The following is a 26,400-nucleotide window of genomic DNA, read 5'->3' as shown; positions in this document are numbered from 1 at the left end:
TGTGCTGACCCTTTCCTTGGGTAATTTTCAAAGTGAAACAAGGCGCAAGCTTTTAGTTTGAAAATTGTTAGAGATAAACATTTGTTAGTTCACCATCCTATTCATTTCAGTATTTTACAAATTTTAGTGCACACAGGAAAACACAGGAGTTGTTGCAGGTCTGCTGTGTGTTCAAATATATTTTAATAGTTCCATAATAATTTTATGTTTTGCAAATGCTTTCATTGTATTTAACCTATAGAGTAGGAAAATGTTAATTAATGTGGTAGTAAGCTTTTGTGGCAGGGTAAAAGAGCCAGGACACTGATGCAGACTTTGTTGAAACCCTTTGGTAAGGGAGGAGGGGAGCTCCCAGATATTAGAACATACAAGGAGGTTGTATGGAATGAGACCCCGTTAACATGAACTAGTCAGCATGGGACTTCAGACAGGCTATACTTAACCCTTTGCATCCAAGTTATGTTCTACAGAGGAATCTGTTGCCTGTTCATATAATCTGCCACATCCTAGTCAAACGTTTGAGAATAGTGGTAAACTGCTTATAAGGAATCCTAGAATTTCTCCATTGTTACTCATAACAGGTACAAGTTCTTCCCCAGTATGCAGTGTTGGGTCTTTCACGAGCACGTGGAGAGGGGAATCTGGGCCTTGGGTGATGCACTAAATGAAGATTTCCCCAAATACTCTATTCCCAATAAGCAACTCTTCACATACCTACAGCTCAGGCTCACGTGGATTTACTGGACCATCAGCCCATCTAAGAGAGGAGATGACTGAAGCACCGATTTGGTGAAAAAGAATAAGCCACATATACAACCTAAGAGCATAACAGTGACCCATAAGGTATCCCACTAACTCCACCCTACTTTGATGCTTCTTTATACCCCCACCTGGTCATTGTGTTTCTCTGCTGAACACTCCCACTTTTCTGCTCATGTCTTTCTTTGAGTCCACCAAGCACTCTGTATCCTTTGGTATCTCCTTATTTTTAGGGAACTCTTGTTTCCGGTTTTCTCTCTGCAGAACAGTCATATTGAAGTTTTGGGCATTATTGAAACCTTACTTGTTCTAGCTGGCTTTGCTTGGTTCTTCACTGCGGTAGCCCTTTGTGCAGGCAGCAAAGCTTGTATCAGGCTCTCAGATGGGTAGTTGCGTATTTATGAAAATGTTTCTATGTTCAGGTGAGGTCAGCTGTTCGTTTGTGGACGAGTTTTTCTTCCAAATGATGATGTGGTGGAATTCTTGTGTACGGGTATGGTTTCTATTGGGAGGTGAGAGGGCGAGAGCAGTCTCAAATCCTTTTGGTTATTACCTTTCCCCTGGGATTATACGGAGTTATTGCTGATTTTGTGGAAGTCTTATTTTCTCTCTCAGCTTTAGGAAATGTGCATCTCTGCAGTACAGGAGGAAATGCATTCCTGTTTCTATTTCTTCAGGGTTGTAGTGCATGCAGAGTCTGGTTTCTCTGTGTTCTGCATGTTTGACTAAGGTGATGTGTCCTCTCAGCATGTAAGTTTGGGTAGGGATCAGTAGAGTCCAGCTTGTTCCTGTATCCTGTCTGCACCTGCCACTACCTTGATAAATTGCTTTCAAGTATTCATAGTTTGGCACTTTTGATGGGCATTAAATTCCTCTGAAATATATATTCTAAAAGGATTCTGCAGATTCCATTTATCTGTGGTCCATCTGGGGATTTCCTTCAGTGCTAGGCAGGAATGCGCCTAGCAAAGGGAGCAAAAACGCAGGTCATGGTGCCCTCTGGGTAATGAGAAGGCGCTTAACCAGCTCCCTCACACACAAAAGCTGAGTCCCCAGAAATGACCCAAAGGCTGCAGGAAGAGCCGGGATACAGAAGACTTGTGTCTGAGCATGGCTGAGCAGTGAGGTCATGGTGATAGGCCGTGTAAGGGGCAGACCCAGTATCTGAAGATTTCTTTGTCTTCATCCCCTCTGGCTTATTACACCGAAACCTAAAAATGTCAGTGAGGAGCAGTGAACGGAGAAGGCGGGTGGTTGATCAGAGGATACATTTCCCAGTCATGGCAAGGAGGAAAGGTTTCATTTCCTAGGTTATTAGTTTGATAATGGCTTATGGCTACAGGGGGCAGAAAGGAAATAGTGTTGGACTGTAAGTCATATCCATTTTTCATTTGGATGTATTTAATTGCTTTTTATGGAGAGCATCCACCATGGAACCAGGTGCTACACTGCAGGGGTTGAATTCTTAATACTGGGAGAGGGAGACTTGGGGGGGGGGGAGCTGGAAAGGCTACATGCACTTACATTTTTCATTTATTTATCACACTTAATTACATGCTTCTTTCAAGAAGTTCAAAGTAAGGTACAATAACAAGAAACAGAAACATATAATATTGTAACCCCTCCATCCAACCCACCCCTTCTTCACTCCTCGCTAATTCCTAACAAACCTCTCTGAAAATGCTGGTGACGGCACTATTCACAAAACCACCTCATCAATTGTGAAACAGAACCCATGGTCTTGGTGCACAGGTGCCACAGAGATGCACATCTGCAGATTCCATGACACTCAACCTCCGTTCAGCATCGGAGTCGAATATGTTTAGGGCCAGGATGTCGCATCATGGAAATAATCTTCACCAGCTTTGTATAGACTGATTGCACTGCAGAGGTAATCAGAGGACATAGCCTTTCAAAGATGGCACAGATCGGACTGTGCAGAGTCAGTGGGGGGGGGGGGGGGGGGGGGGGGTCTGTACCCTTTCCAGTCCTCACCTTGACACACCTGTTTCACAGAGTTGCAGGAGAGCTAATTAAATTCATTCTGTCAAAACTATAGAGCTATATTAAAAACAGTAACAAATGAGATGTTAAAAGAAAAACTTTCCAGTGGTTAGAGAACCAGTCTTGACATCCAGAGGTGGCCGGTTCAAATCCCGCTGCTGCTCCTTGTGATCTTGGGCAAGTCACTTAACCCTCCATTGCCTCAGGTACAAACCTAGACTGTGAGCCCTCCTGGGACAGAGAAATATCCAGTGTACCTGAATGTAACTCACCTTGAGCTACTACTGAAAAAGGCGAGAGTAAAATCCAAATAAATAATAATAATTCCCTAGGCCATTGGCACTTTGTGTGTGACCAGACTAAGGCTTGGCCTTTCCTGCTCATTCCCTTTGGAAGCATCTTCCGTTTTTTTTAGGCCTGTTTTTGCTCTTCCTGTAGAGCTGAAAACTCCTTCATCCATGAGGAATTAAGTAGAGGAGTGTGGTAGCCGTGTTAGTCCACTCTTAAGGTTATCAATAGAAATCAAACAAAATAAAACATGGAAAAGAAAATAAAATGATACCTTTTTTATTGGACATAACAATACATTTCTTGATTAGCTTTCGAAGGTTGCCCCTTCTTCGTCAGATCGGAAATAAGCAAATGTGCTAGCTGACAGTGTATATAAGTGAAAACCTTCAAGCATTACTATGACAGTCTGACAGGGTGGGAGGATGGGGGTGGGTCGGAGGTATGCATGGGGACATCAAAGCATATCAATGATATTCTAACAGGATGGGTGTGGATAGGTGAGGGGTGGGGTGATCAACAGAGACATACAGCTTTATGGTTTATAATGGGCTAGGAACCCCAGATCCTTGTTAAGTCCTTTCTGTTGGGTGTTAAAATATTCAATCATTCTGACTTCAAAGGTCTTACATTCTTGTATGGTTTTAAAGTTACCTTTCAGTATTCTCACTGTGAAATCAATGGTACAGTGTCCTGGTTCTGTGAAGTGCTGTCCCACCGGGGTGGGGGCCCTACTGGCTGTATTGTTCATATGATGTCTATGTAAATTGAATCTTGTCTTAAGCATCTGGCCTGTTTCTCCAATATAGCATCCTTCGTTACATTTTTTCCAATGTGGTATATATCATTCAGTGTAAAAATGTAACGAAGGATGCTATATTGGAGAAACAGGCCAGATGCTTAAGACAAGATTCAATTTACATAGACATCATATGAACAATACAGCCAGTAGGGCCCCCACCCCGGTGGGACAGCACTTCACAGAACCAGGACACTGTACCAGTGATTTCACAGTGAGAATACTGAAAGGTAACTTTAAAACCATACAAGAACGTAAGACCTTTGAAGTCAGAATGATTGAATATTTTAACACCCAACAGAAAGGACTTAACAAGGACCTGGGGTTCCTAGCCCATTATAAACCATAAAGCTGTATGTCTCTGTTGATCACCCCACCCCTCACCTATCCACACCCATCCTGTTAGAATATCAATGATATGCTTTGATGTCCCCATGCATACCTCCGACCCACCCCCATCCTCCCACCCTGTCAGACTGTCATAGTAATGCTTGAAGGTTTTCACTTATATCCACTGTCAGCTAGCACATTTGCTTATTTCCGATCTGACGAAGAAGGGCAACCTTCAAAAGCTAATAAAGAAATGTATTAAGTTATGTCCAATAAAAAAAGGTATCATCTTATTTCTTTTCCATGTTTTATTTTGTTTGATTTCTATTGATATCCATGAGGAATGAAACCTCTGGAGGATGTGATTTTCCAATGTTAAGGAACCTCAGGCAATGGAATACATGAGAAGGACTCAGACTTCAAAGAGCCCCCCCCCCCCCCCTCGGAGAAGAAACCCAGTCTCACATGAAGGCAGGCCAGAACCTGAGCTGATGATGCTGGTGAAGACTCTGAGGATGAGTTTTGCCTGACTTCTTCTTTCTAGGCAATAGAACTCTTGTGGTTTTCTTTCATTGTGTGGGAGAAGGACAGAGGAGTACTGGGATCAAAAACTAAAAGAGAATTTGTCATAAAACAGTTGAGACTCTAACATAACAGGGTCTATAAAAAGCTGACAGGATCAAGCCCTCATTTCAGTCCCCAGTGCTGCTGATCAGTTTGAAACAAGAAAGTTTGGCTTTCGACTCTCACCTGCAGGGTTCGTACGGAGGAAGACAGGTCTTTGTGGCAGAAGAGATGGACCATCCCGTGCTTGGCCTGGGCAGACACTTAGTACACGGAAGAAGTACTTTTCCTATGTAAGATGTGAATGACTCCAGTAGGGTTGCTACCGGACTAATTCACTCCTGGATTTACATGACCATGCATGTAAGGCAGTAAGACCAGGACTGGTTTTGTCTGTTGATGAAAACATACTGGTCAAGCTTGAACCAGCAGTGGTCAGTGTTTTTATAAATGCCCACCACTGTCGGCTAATTTAGCCCCAGATATTCAGTGCTGGGTCATATCCAGGTATCCAGTCAGAAGCGGTTCTTGGAAATTATGTGGGTACAGCCAGTATTCATTGCTAACCAGGCAAAAGACAGAACAGCTATTTATGTGGTCCAACTTCCCTGGTAAACTCTGTGGCCACCGTCACTGAATATTGCTGCTGTGGTGCTCAGATAACTCCCAGCTCCACCCAGACTTTGTCCTGGATTATATTGTCCTGCCTGGACAATGCCATGGTGATCAGAGGGCAGACTCACTGGCACTGGCCACTTAAGTGCCACTAAATATCCCCTCCTGACCCATTCAGGGAGAGAACCTCTCCTGCCCGGTTAAACTGTTTTGCATATTCGTCCCATACAAGCTGACAGTAGACAAGGCCCCTCAGGCCCATATATTTTGCCAAGTTTCATTCCTGCTTCAGTTACACCGTTAAGCGCCAATGTGCGATTAATGGCCCTAATGCAGGACGCACTAAAGTGTCCCATGTTAATTTCGCCATTGGCACTCGCTAAGCGAGCAGTATTTATTTATTTAGATTTTTTTGAGGGAGCGTGTCGGGGCGGAGAATAAGTGTGAAAGTATTATTCAGCCAGCACACCAACATTACTGGTTATGGTGGTCATAACATGGAAGCCCTAAATAGGAAGCAGCGAGGGCTCCTGCTTTATTATTTTTTTTAAGTGGGCGTGTGCTAATGATAACATTTAGTGCACGGCTAGAAACTCAATGAACAGAAAAAGGCCAAATTTATGGCCGTGCTAGAAATGGGCTTATCATGGAGAAAGTCCCGCATTAGACGTGCTAACCCATTTACCAGAGCAGTTTAATAAAAGGGTCCTGTAATCTTTGGCTTTCTTTGACTTGTACCAACTTTTCACCTCCCTTCATTGAATGGAAGTTTGAAGCAGCAGCTCGGTGCATTAAAAGCTGTAGCAGCATAATGAGCTCTAGGACAAGGGATCACGGGTGTGTGTGTGGGGGGGGGGGGGGGGGGTTAGGGGGACCAGCTTGGAAGCACAGGACATTAGTGCTCTCTTTATCTGTCCTTTGTGAGATGCTCCACCTATATGGGAACAAACCAGAGTCCACATCCTTTAACACAACATCTGTTTCCCTAAGGTGGCTTCAAGGGAGGATATACTGGTCATATCCGTCCTCGGCCAGATGGCAGAGAGAGTGTTAATGCTGCGGTGGGATAGGCGGAAACAGAAGGACTTCATAGATAAACCTGACAAGGCAGGAAGAACCACGTGTGGGTCATATCCTGCCTTGATCAAACCTGAGGCAGGCCGGAAGAACCATTTCTGGGTTATATCCTGCCTGAATTAGGACAGTAGCCCATGCTGGGAGGACTGATAGGATTTCTAGTGCTCTAGTGGGCCCCAGTAACTTGCCATGCAATAGCTGGAAAGCCGTGGCAGGCTCGTCTCACATGTCCGTCTTCAGACACTTTCTTTTTTTGTGGGTGGGTTCTCTTCCTCCACCATGGGTGTCACATTGCCTTTGTGGTACATTAGAAAATGTTGTAGGTATGATTTTAGTCTGTCTATGTGCAGTCCAGTGCTATGAGTCAAAACAAAAACAGGAGGAGCCTCTATGTCAGGAAGACTAAACTAGAGGCTTACCAAAAGACGAATCCAACACTGGAGATGTTATGGAGAGATACTTTATTGATGCTGATATTGGGAATCTATATTCCAAATCAGTTAGGAAATATCAAACCGAAGAACTATGGTGCAGCCAAACTGACCAAAAGGCATACACAAATAGACTGACACTGCGAGCCTCTGTGGGGTCTGCTCGTACAGTTCTTTGGTTTGATATTTCCTGATTGATTTGGAATATAGGTTCTTTCCAAGGAATTATTAATTTGACCCCTGATGTAGGCGTTTTGTGACACTGAAACACGGACTGTGTCAGGTCCCTCAATATTAGCATCAGTAAAGTATCTCTCCATAACATCTCCAGTGTTGGATTTGTCTTTTGGTCAGCCTCTACTTTTCCTTGTTCAGTCCAGTGCTGTACTATGCGGGGGTGGGGGGGGGGGTTGGATTTTTTCTGTGTGCCTGTTCATGTGTCTATACATGTAGTTGTAGGAGCAGTGTATAATATTTAGAGTAAGGGGTGAGTGTTTCTGTAGCTGTAACGTATATGCTACACTGTGACAGATTTTACAGACCCTCTGGTGTTTATCTTGGGTTCAATTTCATTTTACTTTGACAAGGTTTCTCCTGTGTTTACTGAAGGCTTTACCAGAGGGTTCAGACGTGCACTGAGAACAATTCCCAGTGCCCTATTCCCACCATACTGGACAACGTCATGTGGCATTCCTAAACAACTTCCCAAGCTTGAAATTTAAAGGAAAACTCTCCTTTCCCCGATAAAACAAAGGAACAATAATGGGAAAACCCCTCCCTCCCATTAGCAGAAAGGAAATTCAGACTTGAGGATCCCCAACAGGGCAGGTATGGGAGGGTTCCCTTTCCCTCCTGGGACTATGTGGTAAGGTCCAGCCCTACTATCTGGCTTCCTTTCTTTTTATTTCTAGCCATAAGTGACCTCCACTTTTCAAAATCTAGCTGAATGAAAGCAGCTAGTCCAACATTTCCACGAAGAGTATCTGCACTCTTCCATCTGTTTCCACGATAAAAGTCTATAATTCAGACTTTTGTTTCTGTACCATCTACAGTTTTTAAAGGGTTAATGCAGTCTGGCATACTATAGAATTCTTTAGTGAGGATCTGGCCTCAAAGAATGCAGCCATGTCTATGAGTTGGGCTGGGCAATGCCAGCAGTGACTTTGACTGTACATACAACGTCCTAAGTCCATGTAGCAGCAGCAGAAGCCTGAGGGTCCTACTGAAGAAGAGGAAGTGTTTATTTTTAAATTTGTGACCAATGGCCAACTCCCTCTCTTCCTCCTCCTTTGCTGTCCTTTTCCAGCTCTCTTGGCCTTCACTAGGGATAGAAGGAAAAGACCTTTGTATAAGACCAAAGAGGAAGGAACAGTAATGTCCTCAAAGGCAAGGCTGTAAAAGGAACACTGGAGTCCCAGGAGCATATGAAAATGTGAATGGAATTGTGTGCAACTGCACACACATCTAGATAGATGGAGCAGGATAGAAATCTTTCAAAAAATACATCAGAGATGTGAGAGACAGGGGAAGGGATGATATACATGTGTGAAAGGAAAGCATAGCACTGAGCTGGATTTTTTTACATTAATGCTTGTTCTGTGAGTTGGCAGCTCTGATCTGACTCATTCATGGCTCTACAAAACTCTTGGAGTGGAAAAAAAAATCAAAGACCAAGAACCTTCTAGGAAGAGAAACATTCCTCACTCTAATGCAGAGTGTGGCTCATAGAATCCTATGTGGCTATGGCATGAATTGGGGAGGGGGCAGGGCATCAGTGTCAATGGGGGTTATCAATATTGTTAATGATTGGGTTTGGTTAACCAAATAAACTGTGGCCTTCTGAGAGTCCAATTTTGATCTTGCCTCTTTGTATGAACTACCATGAAGGATGTGAAGGGGCTGGGTTGGGAGGGGGGGTGATAATACACTTGCCTCGCCTATGTTATTACCCCATGTGTAAATTCCTGATCCAGCCTCCTCCCATTCCTGCCATTATTCATCCTTTTGGCTCCAGTGCAAGAGCACGACCTCTTATATTCCTGCCTCTTTTGCCCCTTTTGACTACCTTCCTATTTGCACATTTACAAATGTTATTCAGTTGTTCTCAACACCTTCAACTCTAGTGAAACAAGTTGGTGTTTTGGGGTTTGTTTGTTTTTTGCAAAAACATGCTATAGATCCTGATTCTCCTGGAAGAGAAGGATCACTTTAGAGTTCCAGTTCTCAGCTTGAGAAGAACTTCTCTCCTCAAATCTCTCCTTCCCCAACAGCATCTCACCCACATGCAGTGTGAATATTGTTGAGTCTAATCATAATGTCTGTAACATCTAAAATGTGTGACCAAACTTGCAAAAACTTTAGCTCCTCAGATACACAACGGCAGAGCTGCGGAGGTTGAAAGATGCCCAGAAGTTCGATGCCTACTTTTCCACAGTTGTCTAACCTCATTCCCCGAGTGGTAAATGCTGATTATTTGCATGTGCTTCAACAGTACTACCACTGCAACCATGAACACATGCCCTAAACAAAAAAAAAACCAAACAAAACCCCATCAAATCAGACTTGAAAGATGAGCAATGGATTCATTCTGTCTATTGTTAAAGACTTCATCATCTGTTTGACCGCAAACTTTAGGGCGGTTTCAATTAAAAAATGAGGTTAATATTCTTCTCATTCCCCCCTCCCCCACTGTTCTCCTCTTTAGCATCAACTGGAGGAATCAAACTATTTCTCACAAAGACTCCACAAGTAAAGCCGCCAATCCATCCCACCTAACTTGTTTCAGCAAGTCTCTCAAGGCTGTGCAAAGAACAGGTTTCCAGCTTAAACCTGATTTCATGGGAGAGGGGGAAGGGAAGAAACGAGAGAAACACCTGAGAAAAGAGAAAAATAGGATAGGGAATGGGCAAGGCTGATACTTTTGGGAGTGAATCCAAAGGCTACCAGCAAGCTGTATGTTCTGTAGCTTTAAATAAGCTTGGAGACCCAGGGTAACTATCCTGTTTGCACCCCCCCCCCCCCCCCCCCCACCACACACACACCTAACATCAGCCCTAGAAATGGAGAAAGACAGCAGAATCACATCAGGAACTTTTGGATTTATCTCACACCTTTTTCAGTTGTAGCTCAAGGCGAGTTACATTCAGGTAGATGAGATATTTTCCTGTCCCCAGAGGGCTCACAATCTAAGGGGCCCTTTTATTTAAAATATTTTATATACTGCTCACGCCAAACTAGTGGATCTCAGTGGTATACAATAAAACTCACCACACAGAAATAAGAAAAGGAATATAGGATAGCACAATCATTCAACACAGAGAGCAATATTACAATTTTACAGTATAGATCCGATCAGCTGGTCCTGAGAGCAACATCACCATAACCAAATGCTAGCTGAAAATAGTAAGTTTTCAGGGCTGATTTAAAATTGTGTAAAAGACTGTTCTCCCAACATGTAAAGGGGTAAATTGCTACAAACCTTGGGTGCTAAGAAAGGAAACGTTGACTACCTCGTGGACACTATATTATACTATACTGTGCTTCTAGTCCGTAAAACATCTGACCAGTTCGTCGCAGATTACATAAAGAAGACTGGATCAAAACCTTCCAGGCAATACAAAAAATTTCAAAGTTAAAACAGGATTAAACTCCCCAAAAAAATTCTTAAATAACCACGTTTTAAACTTTTTCTGAAAAATCAAATAGTTCAAGATGGTACGAATTGCTAAAGGTAGAAGGTTCCAAACCACTGCAGCCTGATAATGCAATGAAGAATTAAATATAGCTTTATGTCTAAGCTGTCTACTACAAGGAAACTGTAGCGACATTAGTTTACGCACTGAATAAGAAGAATTAGAACAAAATAGATTAGCCCAGTCAGCAAGATAAAAAGGAGCTAACCCAGTTAATATTTTATAAACAAAAGAGCAGAGTTTAAATTCAGCCCTTGCTTCAATCGGAAGCCAATGAAGCTTCTCAAGAAGCGGGGTAGAAGATTCAAATCTAGAAACCGCACTAATTGTATTCTGCTTACTAACTTCCAGTATTGCAGCAATCCAATCTGCTTAGGACCAATGCTTGAACCAGCAATCTGAATTCCATTGAACCAAAACATTTATGAATTGCTCTTAGCTTTTGCATAGTACAGAAAGATTTTTGCACAATCTCTTTAACATGATCTGAGAAGGTCAAAAGACTATCGACATCGACTCCTAAAATTCGTGAAGAATTCTCAAAAACAAAAGAATCAGTTCCTGTCTGAAAATTATGTGGAAAGTTTAGATTTTCAAGCCCCAGCTATAAAAACAATTGTTGGTGATCCAACTATCAATAAGTCTAACACAATCCATCATGCTATTCAAGGTAGTAGCCCAATCTTTACCAATCGGTAACAGCAATGTTATATCGTCTGCATATATATCAAACGGTATTTTCAGCTGCTCAAGCTGTGGAGCAGCACATTAAACAAAGTGAGAGACAGTGCCGACCCCTGGGGCACTCCACAACCAGGCTTCCAAATCTAAGACGAGAGAATACCAGTCCACCCACTCAAGTGAAACAGTAAAAGATCTACTAAATCAAACAGTGAAGAAAGATCAAATTGAATAACGTGGAGGGGCATAATCGAACATCGCCGGCGATCTATTTTGGCGGCAGCGCTACAGCTGGCCGGAACCGTATTATCGAAAAAGATGTCCGGCCATCTTTTTTTTCGATAATACAGTTTAACCCGGCCAAATGCCAGAGTTCGCCGGGTTTGAGATGGCTGGTTTTGTTTTTCAGAGATAATGGAAAAAAATGCCGGCAATCTCAAACCCGGCGACATCCAAGCCATTTGGTCGTGGGAGGAGCCAGCATTTGTAGTGCACTGGTCCCCCTCACATGCCAGGACACCAACTGGGCACCCTAGGGGTCAGTGTGGTGGACTTCAAAAAAAGCTCCCACATGCATAGCTCCCTTACTTTGGGTGCTGAGCCCCCCAACCCCCCCCCCCCAAAACCCACTTCCCACAAATGTAGAACACTACCGTAGCTCTTAGGGGTGAAGGGGGCAACTACATGTGGGTACAGTGGGTTTTGCAGGGCTCTCATTTACTAGCACAAGTGTTACAGATAGGGGGGGATGGGCCTGGGTCCGCCTGCCTTAAGTGCACTGCGATACCCACTAAAAGTGCTCCAGGGACCTGCATACATGCAGACCTCTAGGACTTGTTGCTGCTGTATAACCTTGGCACACCAGTTGACACCTGAAGACTAATCTCTTTGAAAAGTCCTTTATTGGAACAAGCACGTTTACTCACAGTTAACTGCAGATCAGAGGTTGTGCCCCACTGGCAAAGAGTCTCCCTGGTACTGAGATGAGCAGTAGGTCAGAGCTGGCAGAATGGTGTACAATGTCCTCTTTCAGCAACATTCAAGGGAAGAACTAAGTTCTCTAACGTGGGTAACACATGAAAGGGATCTAAAAGTGTCTTACAAAAATGGCCACTCTCTCATGGACTACCGGAAACAAAACTGGACACACTCTGACCCAGTTAGCAGGGGGCAAAGCACCATGGGAGTAGAGCCCACTACCCTACACCCACCACAATGCATTGCTGATGTGACTCTGCAGTGCACCTAACAGAAAAGGTGTCACACTCATCCGAGAGCCACATCACAACCAGGGAAGGGCTGTCAAAGGATAGAACACATTCTGCTGTCATGGAGGTAGGTACGGCATTTGAGGCTGGCATAGAGGCTGGTAAAATGTTTTATTTTTATTTTTTTAGTGTGGGAGGGGGTTGGTGACCACTGGGGGAGTACGGGGAGGTCATCCCCGATTCCTTCCGGTTGTCATCTGGTGAGTTGGGGCACCTTTTTGAGGCTTGGTTGTGAAAATAAAAGGACCAAGTAAACCCAGCGAAATACTGCTTAACGCCGCTTTTTTTTTTCCATTATCCACGAAAGCCGGCCATCTGGTAGCCATGCCCATGCCCGCCCATGTCCCGCCTTCTCTACGCCGCTGACACGCACCCAGTCAAAGAATTCAATGAGATTCATTTGGCACGATTTCCCTTTGGTAAACCCATGCTGTCTTGGATCTTGCAACTTATTGGCTTCCAGGAAATTCACTATCCTTTCCTTTAGCATCGCTTCCATTACTTTTCCAATAACCGAAGTGAGGCTTACTGGCCTGTAGTTTCCAGCTTCTTCCCTATCACCACTTTTGTGAAGAGGGACCACGTCCGCTGTTCTCCAATCCTAGCGTTTTGTCCCTTACTCATTAAAGATTTACCATAAGCAATCAGAGCCCCTCATATTGTTTCACTACTATGATTCTTTCTGAATCCAGACTGGGAAACATGGAGAATACTATGATTATCAACAGGATCATCCAGCAACTTCACTATACATCTCTCTAACGTTCTTATAAACAGAGGAATGGAGGCAACAGGTCGATAATGGTTAACAGAAAGTAAGTCATCCCTAGGATTTTTTGGGATCAGGGTGAACACAATTTTCCCCCAAGAGGGTGGAAAATACCCACAAACTAGACTAGAATTAAACAGGTGATCCTGTCTGGGATTCGGCAGAAATAATCTATAAGAATCTAAGGAGCACAGATTACGAGTTGGGATGTAAGAAACAACAAAAGAAGGGAGATAGGGTGGGTAGCCTGAGTAGATAAACACCCAGAAGAATTTTTTTGGTGTGTGTGTTATTCAGGTCATCCCAGCTTTTGTTTAATTTCTTCTGATGCTGTAGCTCTGTACACAAATACCCTTCAACCCTCTGCCTGGAACGATCTCAATGTACAGAAGACTGACATGGTCCAAACCAGCAGAGAGAGCAGGATAGAAGACAGTAAACCTGATTTCAAACAGCAGCTCTCACCTACAAGCAGAGAGATAAATACACCAGAATGCCCTTTGCAATTTCTCTTCAGTTTTCTAGCTCTGTCAGAGAGACAGTGGGATACTGGGCTCTGGGGAAGAGACCAGACCTTCTCCTTATAGAGGCAAAGATCCTTTCATGGACTCAGAGGCAGGGACTAAGGTGGTAACCTGGAACTTGTGCTTTTCTCATCAACTTGGAACTCATCCACCACCTCCCTATCCCATGACTCCTTTAGAAACACGATTAAGGTTACCCTGGACATTTCAGAGCACTGCAGGTACTCAGATTACAAAAATACTATACAATTTGAGAGAAACCTCCAGCCAAGGAAACCAGCAATAAACAAAAGCAGTACAGTTTGAGCCAGGAACTGAGGATAAATACAGACTCTGAGCTGAAGAAAGAATAGCTGATCGATCCCTGCTCTCAAAACGACTGCACTGTTGTAGGATGCAACCCAATGGACTTGCACAGCTTCCATCAGAAAGCCTCACAGACTTCAAGAGTCAGTGTTTCCGAGACCCAGAACCTTCCACACTGTGAGATAAGGTTGAGAGCTGGCTGCTGATTTGGACAACAGTGTTGACCTAGTTCCATCTGTAACCCCTCTGCACGCACCTTCCTTAGGAAATGTAATTGGGAAATCAAGGCTACAAGTCCCTACATGCAGTGGGGTTAAAGACAAGAATAGATAGATCAATGCTGTTGGTTGAACTGCAGCTCTGTCTCACAGTGTGGAAGGTTATGGGTTCCCGAGCCACTTGAAGTTGGGAGAAGTCATGCAGGGAACACTGACTTTATGTTGTGGAGGCTGTGGCCTGCCCACCAAACTGTACCACTTTTCAGCCAGTCTACTCTGCCATGGGTTTGTAAGCTGCTTCTGCATTACGACAAGGTGGAGAAGACCATTTTGGGAACTCTGCAATATCCCTCCCACCCCCCAGCCTGCATTCTAGCCCTGTAGAGGGGACTGCTTCCTCCTCACTCCAAACCATAGCACCCTTCCCTCCCCTCACTATGCAATTTACAGTTAAATAGCCACCACACTTAAACCAGGTTGGTCTTACAAATAGGCTACAGCTTGCTTTATTTTGAACATTTGAATAAACAACAGTGTTTTACAAATAAAGTAAAGCTGCCTTCACCCAACTGATTGCCATGACAGCTAAGCAGCTCTCAACTACTGCCCCACCTTAACAACTAGAGCAAAAGAGATAGCATGGTGCTTCATGCCAACTTAACATCCGGGTCACCTGACCCACCTAGAGACTTGCTCTCAGAGTATTACTTATGTTCCGGCTCATCCCTTCTGAGCCAATACCCCGTAGCTCGGGTAACCAGGAGCTGTGATAGAACAGCAACCTCCCTGCATAACAGCAACTGCCTGCAAAACAAATCATACATGAGGGTGGGAGAGTGGGTAATCTGCCTCTGAGGAGCAGGGTGAAAGGCCTTCTATTTGGGAGGAGCTTCGTTAAATATTACCCGGCAAGGCCACCCTCTGTTCCCTTGGGAATCAATCCCCCTAAATTTAGGGGCCCTTTTACTAAGCCACAGCAAAAAGTGGCCTGTGGCAGTATGAGTGCATCATTTGGGAACGCGCCAGGACAGTTTTTACTGCGTCCTGGAAAAGGGGCCGGAAATGGAAGTGCGGCAAAATAAAAACCACTGCATATCCATTTTTGACCTGAGACCTTACTGCTACCCATTGACTTAGCAGTAAGGTCTCATATGCTACCCGGGCAGCTGGACGGTAATACCGATTTGGCATGTGCTGGACATGAGTAGGCTCCTTACGCACCTTTGTAAAAGGGCCCCTTAAGCGGGATATGTTTTTAAAATAAATAAATAGACAAATGTGGCTCAGCCATTCTGCTCTCATGATCTCTCCAATCCCTCCCCCTTGCCCTCACTCTCGACCTCGGAAAAATGGACTTGGGAAACTCCACTGCTTATTTCTGGGATAAGCAGCATAAAATGTTTTGTACTTTTTTGGGATCTTGCCAGGTATTTGTGACCTGATTGGCCACTGTTGGAAACAGGACACTGGGCTTGATGGATGTTTGGTCTGTCCCAGTATGGCAACACTTATGTACTTGGGATTCTGAATGGAATCTTGCTACTCTTTGGGGTTCTACATGGAATCTTGCTACACTTTGAAATTCTGCATGGAATCTTGTTGTTCTTTAGAATTCTAGAATCTTGCTGCTCTTTGGGGTTCTACATGGAATGTTGCTACTCTTTGACGTTCTGGAATGTTGCTACTAACTGGGTCTCTGCCAGGTACTTGTGACCTGGATTGGCCACTGTTGGAAACAGGATGCTGGGCTTGATGGACCTTTGGTCTGTCCCAGTGTGGCAATATTTATGTATACATAAATCTTAAAATTAGACTGCAGACTTCTCAACTAACCATCACGTTACTCTGTTCTGGTTCAACTCAATCTTAGCTCCTCACCCCTTCCACTTTGTACCTATCCCTGTCCAGGTCCTGTATGCTGGCAGTAAAGAGAAGAAACAGTTTGAAATCCTCAGTAATGCTGACCGCAGAAGAAAGAGCTAACCCTTAACTCCTCCTCAGCCTTCAGGTTTTCTGCGCACGTCTCTGCTTCTGCATTGAACAGCTAATACGTTCATAACCATGTAATGTAAATGAACTGTGCACTGATGTCAGCATGAGCTTTTGCACAGAGTTAGGTCTTGTGCAAAACGTATTTCAGTATAGGGAACCCACAACATAGGGCACAAAAGCCAAACGCAGATGTGTGCACAGCCTTGTGCACTTTGGGACTGATGCTCAAAGCACATACAGGAATGTGGATTAAATCATATGCAAATGATATGCATGCTTAATTTGCACTAACAATTGAAAAGTAAAGCGAGAACCGCGCCTGGCACAGGCACACAAAGATTTTGCAGTAAGCGCAGCTCTTTTGCATGTGCCCAAGCGCACATCAGCGCTATTCTTCTGTGCTTTAAAATATTTGTGTCTCAATATATCAGAGCTTAAACTTGCATGGGCTTCCTTCTGCTTGCAAAAGAAATTAAACACCCGCAGTTCAATCTGGAAGACTGACACAAAAATCCTCTCCTCAAAACCTTCTAGGTGATCTCTAACCTGCCGTGAATTTTTTTGGCGTGAGAGAACATCATTTCTTTCTGTGCATTGCAGAAAGAATCCTTAGTGACCTCATTTACATCCATTTGAATACGTGAGTAACATTATAGTAAGTGATGGCAGACAAAGACCTGTACGGTCCAGCCAGTCTGCCTAACAAGATAAACTCATTTTACATGGTATGTGTACTTTATATGTATACCTGACTTTGATTTGTCATTGCCTTTCTCAGGGCACAGACCGTAGAAGTCTGCCCAGTACTGTTCTTGTACCAAGTTCTGAAGATAACATCGAAGCCCCTTAAAATTTACACTCCAGCCCATCCATATCTATTCAGTCATGATCAGGGTGTAGACCATAGAAGTTTGACGAGCTCCCGTTTTGTTTTCAATTACCGGTGTCACCACCCAATCTCCGCTAAGATTCCACATAACCATTCCTTCTAAACAGGATTCCTTTGTGTTTATCCAACGCATATTTCAATTCCATTACTGTTTTCATCTCTACCACCTCCCGCGGGAGGGCATTCCACGAATCCAACACCCTCTCCATGAAAAAATACTTCCCGACATTACTCCTGAGTCTGCCCCCCTTCAACCTCAATTCATGCCCTCTAGTTCTACCACCTTCATACATTTCAATACAATCTGTGGCCACCTTTAGCACACATGTTAACACTTGTGTGCAAGCCCATTCAGTGCACAATAAACACGCATGCAAATCAGGCGCTGTTTTTTTTTTTACCGCTGGCGTTGGTTTTGACCATCAACCTCTTTATTAGGTTGGCCCCTGTTCTGAGGGCACAGAGTGAGACATAAACCATGAAATGTCTTTTCCCATTGTGTGTTAATTCCTAGTCATGATGCCTTCCCCTATTCACAGGGGATTTTCTGCCACACACCTTCAATCCAGGGCTAGGATTTGGAAGGAAAAGGGTCAGAAGTAGTGTCGTGACCTCAGTTGTTAGAAGGACACGGTAGGTGGCACGAAGGGGGTGGAAGAGCTGTAAGTACCAGGCCCCTCAGAACTGCAGCTGGACCCCAACCAGAAAAACCTGCCCTTACCCTATTTCCCTACAGACTTGATAAGCAAGGCTGCTTCAGAAAGAAGCTACACAGTTCCAAATCCTGCTTCTGGAAACAGCTTGTTTTTTGTTTTGTTTTGTTTTTTCTTTAGGAAAAAGAAGGACCTTAAGCCTCAAATGCCCAGGGAACTCTAATCCTGTCCAAGTACTTGTAAAACCTGCTGGTGAAATCAGGAGCAGATTATATACTAATCACTTAAGTAATACAAGCACAGAACACCTTTCACCTCACTTCTCCACCCCCTACCTCGCCACCCTTGCATCCCACCCTCAGCGTTTCTTCATTAACCCGACCAATCCTTCCATTATTCTGGCCCCTTTCTCTCTCCCCTCCTTCCCCCCATCTTTCCATTTTCCCCATGATTCCACAGGTCTTCTCTCCTGCTGAGGTGGCCATTTTTTGCTCTGTTCTAGTTACAGTCTAGTTTTTACAAATTCTTTTATATGAATCATTCTACAATCAAACAAAGCTTGTACATTGTGGACACCATCCTCCTCCCTGTGCTTGGGGTTTCCCCTCCCCCTCGACCTGCCCTGATCCCTTTCATTCTCTCTGCTCTGTATCCTTGAGTCATTCTGAAGAATTCCATACTTATGTCTAAAGGGTTGTAGAGATGCCAGCGATTCCCTCAACACCTGAGCAGAGCCAGACTTTATACCTGGCATATGAAAAACACTTCTATAACTGGCGCATGCAGGAGCATGTGCCTTGCGTTCTTAAAAGCACCAATTTGTGACAAGTGAACATAAGTACATAAGTAATGCCACACTGGGAAAAGACCAAAGGTCCATCGAACCCAGCATCCTGTCCACGACAGCGGCCAATCCAGGCCAAGGGCACCTGGTGAGCTTCTCAAACATACTATACATGTTATTCCTGGAATTGTGGATTTTTCCCAAGTCCATTTAGTAGTGGTTTATGGACTTGTCCTTTAGGAAACTGCCTAACCCCTTTTTAAATTCTGCTAAGCTAACCGCCTTCACCACGTTCTCCGGTAACGAATTCCAGAGTTTAATTATGCGTTGGGTGAAGAAAACTTTTCTTCGATTTGTTTTAAATTTACTACACTGTAGTTTCATCGCATGCCCCCTAGTCCTAGTATTTTTGGAAAGCGTGAACAGACGCTGCACATTATTCTAGAAGGTTGCACATAATTACTACGGCGTGGAGGTGCTATCACAGTTAGGTGTGCCAACTAACGCCAGCCATTTCCCTGCAGTAAGTGGAATTGGCACTGAAGAGCACAGCATAGAGCCTTTAAGCTCTTATATTATTCCTTCGTAATAAATAGAAATAAAATAAAATATAGAAAAGAAGATGATACCTTTTTTTATTGGACTAACCCTTAATACATTTTTTGATTAGCTTTCAAAGGTAACCCTTCTTCAAATCAGAAATAAGCAAATGTTGACAAATATTAGAATATAAGTGAAACATAAAAGCATTTCAATGGCAGTCTTTAAATGCAAATGCACACAAAAATGATGGACTAAACCATCACTGTAAACAGAGCAGTGAAGTGGGGGAGGGTGCGGGAAAATCTGGCACAGAAGTGAAATTTCAAGAGTGAAATTTATGGTCTGTAGTGCATCAAAGTATGGGACAGGATGAACATATAGTACAGAGCTCATGTTTCTAGAGGGATCTGAATATTTTTCAATAGCGAAAATCCCCGTGTCCTGGTGGTGGTCTGCTCTGCTCTGCTACACACTTCTGACAAAGACCAACTGATGAGGAAGTCACTAATATCCTCTGCTGAGATCAGCCCTTCCGTTTCCCAGAGAGACCTGAACACTGTATTATTAACCTTAGGATCTAGACATGCAAAGGAAATTTAAAAACAATCCAGGAATGTAAGACTTTTGAAGCTAAAATGGTCAGACGCTTTGAAACTAACAAGAAAGGACTTAGCCAAGGAAAGGGCAACATAATAAGACTTAAAAGTGAACTTGTGATAACCCACCAACTTTCCCATTTGCCCCACTTTTCCCCTTCAGGCAGTGAAATTCTTTTTATGAGTGGCTTAGATTCTGGAATTGCAAATATTACTTCAGCTTTAAAAAGTGAAAGTATTGCTAGGAACAATCTATGGGCCTGGGAAGTACATGGCCATATGTACACCTGCTCTGAGGTGCACACAGATTTCCAGGCTCATTGTATGCACATATGCAAATTCTACCCAAACCCTGTCCCGAGGGGTCCCTCAACTTCGGCTGGGGAATGTTTGCAAGCACAGGGTATGTGTATAAGTATACAGACACATACCCCAGGCATTTAATAAAGAGCCCTGTCTGTGCAAAATGCACTTTCCAAAATTAACCCAATTAAAACATGTTCTAATTAAGTCTGATAAAAACGTATCACCTTATATATATTATAAAATATAATATAAAATATTTGTCAGAGTGCTTCAGGGAGTCAAGTGTAACTTTTAGGGACTGATGCTCAAAACTCCAGCGCTGAACGGAACAGCGCCAGAAGAATCGCATCAAACAGTGTGGCCAAACAACTCTCTAATGCTCAACACTAATGATATGCAAATATAAGAACACTGTTATTATTTTATTATTAGGATTTATTTACCGCGTTTTTGAAGGAATTCACTCCAGGCAGTGTACAGTAAGAATAAATCAAACATGAGCAATAGACAATTACAGCAGTAAAAATATTCAAGTAGCAATACAAAGTGTGGCATAGTTACTACTTACAATGCCAACACAATACGTAATAGAACATTTTAATTGACGGTGTAGGGTATAAGCAAAGATGGAACATGTAGATAGGTAAGAGAGTAAGAAGAGTTAGAAAGTAAGGTGACTGATTTAAAGAAAGTTGCACATGAGGCCAGAGAGATGGCTAACTTAGAGATAGGTAAGCGTTGAGCATTAGGAAGTTGTTTGGAAGTTAAGAGGGAGGATGGTGCCTGGGGCTTGTGCACAAGAACTGCGTGGTAAGCAAGCTCTTGTGCTCATGCCCAGTCCGGGAAGCAGAAGCGTCAGAGAGGAGGAGGAAGAGCTGCCAGTTGCCTCTCTGTCATTGCCTGCGTGAGGGGCTCCAAGCGGGGGTTAGCGGCAAGACCAGGCAGCACTTGGGCATCCATGCAGGGACAGGTACATGAGAGTTTTACGTTTTCTTTGTTATCTGGGTGCAGAACAGGTCAAGAGTTTATAAAACGGGACACTGTTTTTGCAGCACGTGGGTGGGTGGTGCTGCGGCTGTCTTCTTGCAGCCAGACGAGAAATGCTTCTCCTGCCTCTTCAGGATCCTAAGGCAAGCTCCAAGCTGGCATAGAGTTTGCAGTGGTATGGGTGCCCTGGTTCCCTGCACTGTGCTCTGGGCATTGGAGGGAATAAGAAATGACCCCCATTTGCATGCTTTTGGCTATCTTAGCAAACCACTTGCACTGATGGCGGGGGGGGGGGGGGGGGGGCACATCGTTTCCAGCATTAATGGTCTGTAGCACCCATGTTTACTTCTGAGCATCGGGGCATAAGAACAGGGGAGCAGATTTTCTAAATGCTCTGAATGACACACTAATGCCCAATAAGCGCCAGGGCACTCCGGGGGCGAAGTCACGGCTGCTAAATGCTTGGATAAAGTTATGACAACAAAAAGGCAGCAATGATCTAAATGTCAGCTGGCAACTGGATAAACTGCCCCTGGTACAAAATAGTACCTGAATATATGTAAACCGCTTTGAATGTAGTTGCAAAAACCTCAGAAAGGAAGTGTATCAAGTCCCATTTCCATTCCATTTCCATAACTGATGGTGGCTGATGACCCGGATATCCTGTACTGAGGCCCAGATTAGGCCAGCTTTGAATATCGAGGTGTAATTCGGCCTGCGGCTCTCAACGGCTTTAAAACTGACAACTGCTGTGTCACTAGGGTCTCCTTGTTCCTACAGATGTGCCTGTAATCTGAAACACTTGTTACTAAATACTTTCTATTGTTGTTTGAATATTTTTACTGCTGTAATTGTCTATTGCTTATGTTTGACTTATTCTTGCTGTATACCACCTTGAGTGAGTTCCTTCAAAAAGGTGATAAATCAGTCCTAATAATAAATAAAATTAAAGGCACATCTTTACTCTATAGCTCCTAGACCCAGAACGGAATTTCTCTTTGCCAGATCAGCAAAAGTCTAACCTCGATTCTGGCCCTCTTATGTTACAGAGAGCCAGAGAGACTGGTGGTACTGGTGTAATGTTATTTCAGAAGAGGTTCTGTGTCTAAGCTGCAGTCTGGGGATTGGTGATCCCTGTAGCTGTTAACATTTGTACACTGGGAGTGAGATCTCAGTACCTCTCAGTGTTCTGCAGGCTGCGAGAGCCAGGGCACACACCACACCACACCATTACATATGTGAGGTTAATTCTACTGTGGAACATCTTACATTCACACACGTGTGCACACATCTGGCAAAGCCCCTCCGTGATCTAGCTCCTGGGAAAAATTTCAGACCAGCCCCAGCTTATGTTTTCCAAATGCATCTTAGCACCCGTAACACTGTTTCCAAATGAGGAAAGCTGCACAATACATGGGGATGTGCTTCAGAAACCAATACTGTTAATTATCAGTGCAAACACAAAATGCTTGAACTTAGCTTGACTCAGCTTAGTACACTCACATATCCTCCCCTGCTGTATGTATCCCACCCACAAGCCTGGCTCAGTTACACAGAGAAAGGAACACACTGCCAAGTCTCACCTCCCAGCATCCCATGCCTGGCTTTCTCAGGAGCCCTGTGATTCCCTGACCTGCAGGTCAGGTCATGTTAATAAGTAGCTCTGAATCTTCTCTCTGGTAGCCAGAAACTTTCCTGTAGAGCCCTAAACAAACCTGGAACCAGGAGGTATACTGGAGACCTCAGCACCACTGACCGACTACCTGACCTGGTGAAGGTCAAAGAGCCCCGCCTTTCATCTTCCCTTCAATCACACTGTCAGTGCATGCACAAATGAGTTCCCACCCCAGTGGAGGCCATGTTCTGTTAGGTAGAGATAAAAAGTGCTTCAGATACCATCAAAATTCCTTTATCAACATAGGCATTTTGTGGTCAGTCTCTATGAGACTTCATGTACAGAACAGACCTGGCATTGCTGCTTGGCTCAGTTCTGGGGTTCAGGAGGAGGGATGAACCAAGGGGTTTGATAACAGGAGATGGCGTGAGCTTATCTGGCCCATTATGTGGGCTGAAGCCAGTAGGTGGAGCTTGTCACCTTATCCATGTCATTTTTTTTGTTGTACCAAGATGGCGGCATCTGGCATTGGGGAGAATTAAAACCTCTTTGGGTGGCGTGGGTGGAGACCAGCTTCAGCCTTGTGATGCCATGCTATCTCCTGTTGTTATCAAACCTCCTTGGGATGAACAGAGCCTTTACTGGTAAGCCAGGAAGGAGACATTAGAACAAATCTCAGCTTTTCGCCTTACATCCTAGTTCACTGTGGGATGTATAATCCCTGATTTTTTCTCTAGGTACCAGAATGCAACAGGGCAAATGGGTGACAGGAAGTTATGAAAACTCAAGTTTGATCTAGGGTTTTCCTCCAGAATCAGTAGACTTGGACACTGAAGTACCTGATACCTCCACCCTCTCTCTACAGGGGTATCTCAGGCTCATTTTTTTTTTTTTTTTTGTTAAATTTGTACCCCGCACTTTTCCCACTCATGGCAGGCTCAATGCGGCAGGCAATGGAGGGTTAGGTGACTTGCCCAGAGTCACAAGGAGCTGCCTGTGCCGGGAATCGAACTCAGTTCCTCAGTTCCCCAGGACCAAAGTCCACCACCCTAACCACTAGGCTACTCCTACACACATGCAATATAAACCTCTTGCAGTCCAACATATCTAACAATCTGTGATCTTCTCAGAATCCATCCCTTAGACATGGATCCCATTTAGAAGTAAGACACAATCTAACACCTTAAACGTTAATAAATAAATAAATAAATAAATAACTAGACCTCATCCAACCTTTCCCCCAGGTATTCCAGGAGACTGCACCTCTTTGTGTCTCCATGCACCCCCAACACCCTTGGTCACCACACAGGTACTGGGGCTTCCTTTGCTCCCCTTCTCTATTTTCTATAATGTAATGGGTTGAAGCACAGAGGAAGGCAAATATCTTTTCTAAGATTTAATTGCAGACAAAATCACCCAGCAGCATAACCCAAAGTACCAACATGCCTGGCTCTTCCCACTCCTGCTATACAGGACAGAGGCTATGTGATTACACAGCAGTCACTCTGGTCTTCTAAAGCAGAGGCAGGGCACCTCCTTTGCCAATCAACACCATGAGAATCCTCCAGTTTATGAGACACCTCATTCCAAAGCTGCTAGAAAGAATACAGAGCATAATATTTCAGTGCCTTCCTTGTTTGAACAAATAGGTAAAAATCAATCCTCAACCCATGTCTTATGGTCTATTAATAATCACCGAATGGCATCACCAGGACCTGGGTTTGCCCAGTTAGAAACTACATGTCACAGTGCATTTTTCTTCTTTATCACAGATTTTTGGAATTCCATGCCATTAACTGTTGGTTGTGAATAATAAACACTTCTTAAAACTTGGTTATTTCAAAAGGTCTACCAGTGAGTGAGGTGGCTTTGTAGGGTGCAGGCACTTGGAAGATAGTAGTAGATATAACAATGTGTTAAATGTATACGTAAGTTTCTTGTGTCTATGCCTTTCTTTTCTATCATCATTTATTGTATTTCTTTTCCTATGCTTTTTTTTATTTAGTAAACCGCTGTGATCTGTTCATCAGCTTTAGCAAGTTTTGAATAAATACAGATCTCAAGATTTCCATCTTAAATCAGATACCTCCCCTTCCCAATCAGCTAGTTTTTGTTTTCATTGCACAGATTAATTGTTTACACTGACCGTCATTGGTGGTTTTAAAAGTCTTGGGAGGATCCGCACAGTGGTGCAACTTTTGACACTTGTTTCCCATTTGGCCACCAATACTTCTCTTCCCTTCTTTACAGGGTGGGGGCAGGTGCCTCATTGGTATTGTACCTGCTTGGGGAGCGGATTTAAAAATCCGGAGGATCTGTGCAACTTCTTTAAGGTGGATTAACTAGATCGGGTGGATCCGGCTTTTAACCATTTCATTTGTTCTATTTTGCAGAGTAGGAGAAAATCAGACTGTGAAACAGATGCGAGTTAGCACTTGCAAATTGCAACCCAAGTCCTATAACCCCCGGCTACTGGGATTCTTCACTAGAACAGGAAACTCATCCTCCATAACAGGGTCTGGGCTGAACTCCCAAAACATGATATTCAGATATTCCCAGGAGCACCGCTTCCAAATGCAAGAACACAGGGATGAAGCTTTGCACCATGAACTGTGGCTCCACAGTCCCCTTTCTACCTCCTTTGGGTAGGGGGTGGTGGGCTGCTCTGCACTGCAGAGGGGCAAGAAACAGAGCGCAGCAGGTGGGCATGAGGGAGCAGGCATGCCTTGTCCTGGGGGCTAGCTGGGGGGGGGGGGGGGCTCTGGATAACTTTGGAAAAGGTCTGCAGGGGTCCAGAATGATACAGTAAGTAGGGGCAGAACGGAGGCAGCACTGATCAGGGTGACATTAGACCCCGTAGGGGCTGGGAAGCGATGACCTTCCTAGAAATCCTTTCAGGGACATCCCTACATGGGCAAAGAGCAGCAGCCACTGTACATTTATTCCAAAGGGAGGCAGAGCGTCTGCTTTCACCTGTTATCTGGATAAGACACCACTTTCTTCAATTCCCGCACAACGATCGCCTACAGAAACCGTCCCGAAACCGAGGACACCCCCTCCCCCCGCAGTCCGGTGCCATCTGACCGAAAGAGCCCCCCCGATACCCCCCACCCCACCAAACCAAGACAGGGGAGGGGAGGCAGAGGGGGGCGGCTGTGCAGCCGCTCCTTACCGTTCACTCTCTCCAGGCTGAGGTCCATTCCGCTCCCCGCTCAGCCTCCGCCAGCACCGATTCCTAGGCACTGCCGGCAGCCCTCGGTCGGCTCTTCCACCCCTTCCCCGAGCCGGGCTGCGGGGTCTTAGTGCCCCTCCCGCGCCGCTCACAGCTGCAGCATTGCTCGCCAGGGAGGGGCTGCTCTGCCTTCTCCCCTCCCCCTCCCCCCGTAGGCGGGGATCCTCCAGTAACAGACACGCCCTCAGGTGACAATGGCTCCTGGCGTTGACTAGAGCGGGCGCTACAGCGAGGCGTTATAGAGCCCTATTAGTTGCATTAGCTCCCTCCCCCGTGCACAGCTCCAGTGCTATAGAATCTCTTTTGATGATGCTGGTGGAATAAATTCTGTAAAATGAGCACTGCTGCCCTTCCCCCTCCCCGTATCTGTCAGAACGAAGAGTAATTTCTTGGGTCCTTAGTGCACATCTCAGCTTTTTTTCCTTCTGAATTTCGGGGTTCCCTGCTGCTTATTCCACAGCTTTAGGCACACACACAG

The 26,400-nt window shown here is 44.4% G+C and overlaps 1 protein-coding gene across 1 annotated transcript in view; it reads right to left on the bottom strand.

Moving 5' to 3' along the window:
- AFAP1L1 (actin filament associated protein 1 like 1) overlaps positions 1-26,103 on the bottom strand; it is a 65,484-nt gene extending 39,381 nt beyond the window's left edge. Inside the window, exon 1 of the mRNA XM_030211816.1 lies at positions 25,863-26,103. Coding sequence (XP_030067676.1) covers positions 25,863-25,890 — 28 coding nt within the window. The 5' untranslated portion in view covers positions 25,891-26,103. The remainder of the gene's footprint in view (positions 1-25,862) is intronic.
- Positions 26,104-26,400: the final 297 nt, after the last annotated feature.

This window comes from Microcaecilia unicolor, chromosome 8, assembly GCF_901765095.1.
Source record: "Microcaecilia unicolor chromosome 8, aMicUni1.1, whole genome shotgun sequence".
NCBI lineage: Eukaryota > Metazoa > Chordata > Amphibia > Gymnophiona > Siphonopidae > Microcaecilia > Microcaecilia unicolor.
This window is presented reverse-complemented; position numbering and strand designations above follow the sequence as displayed.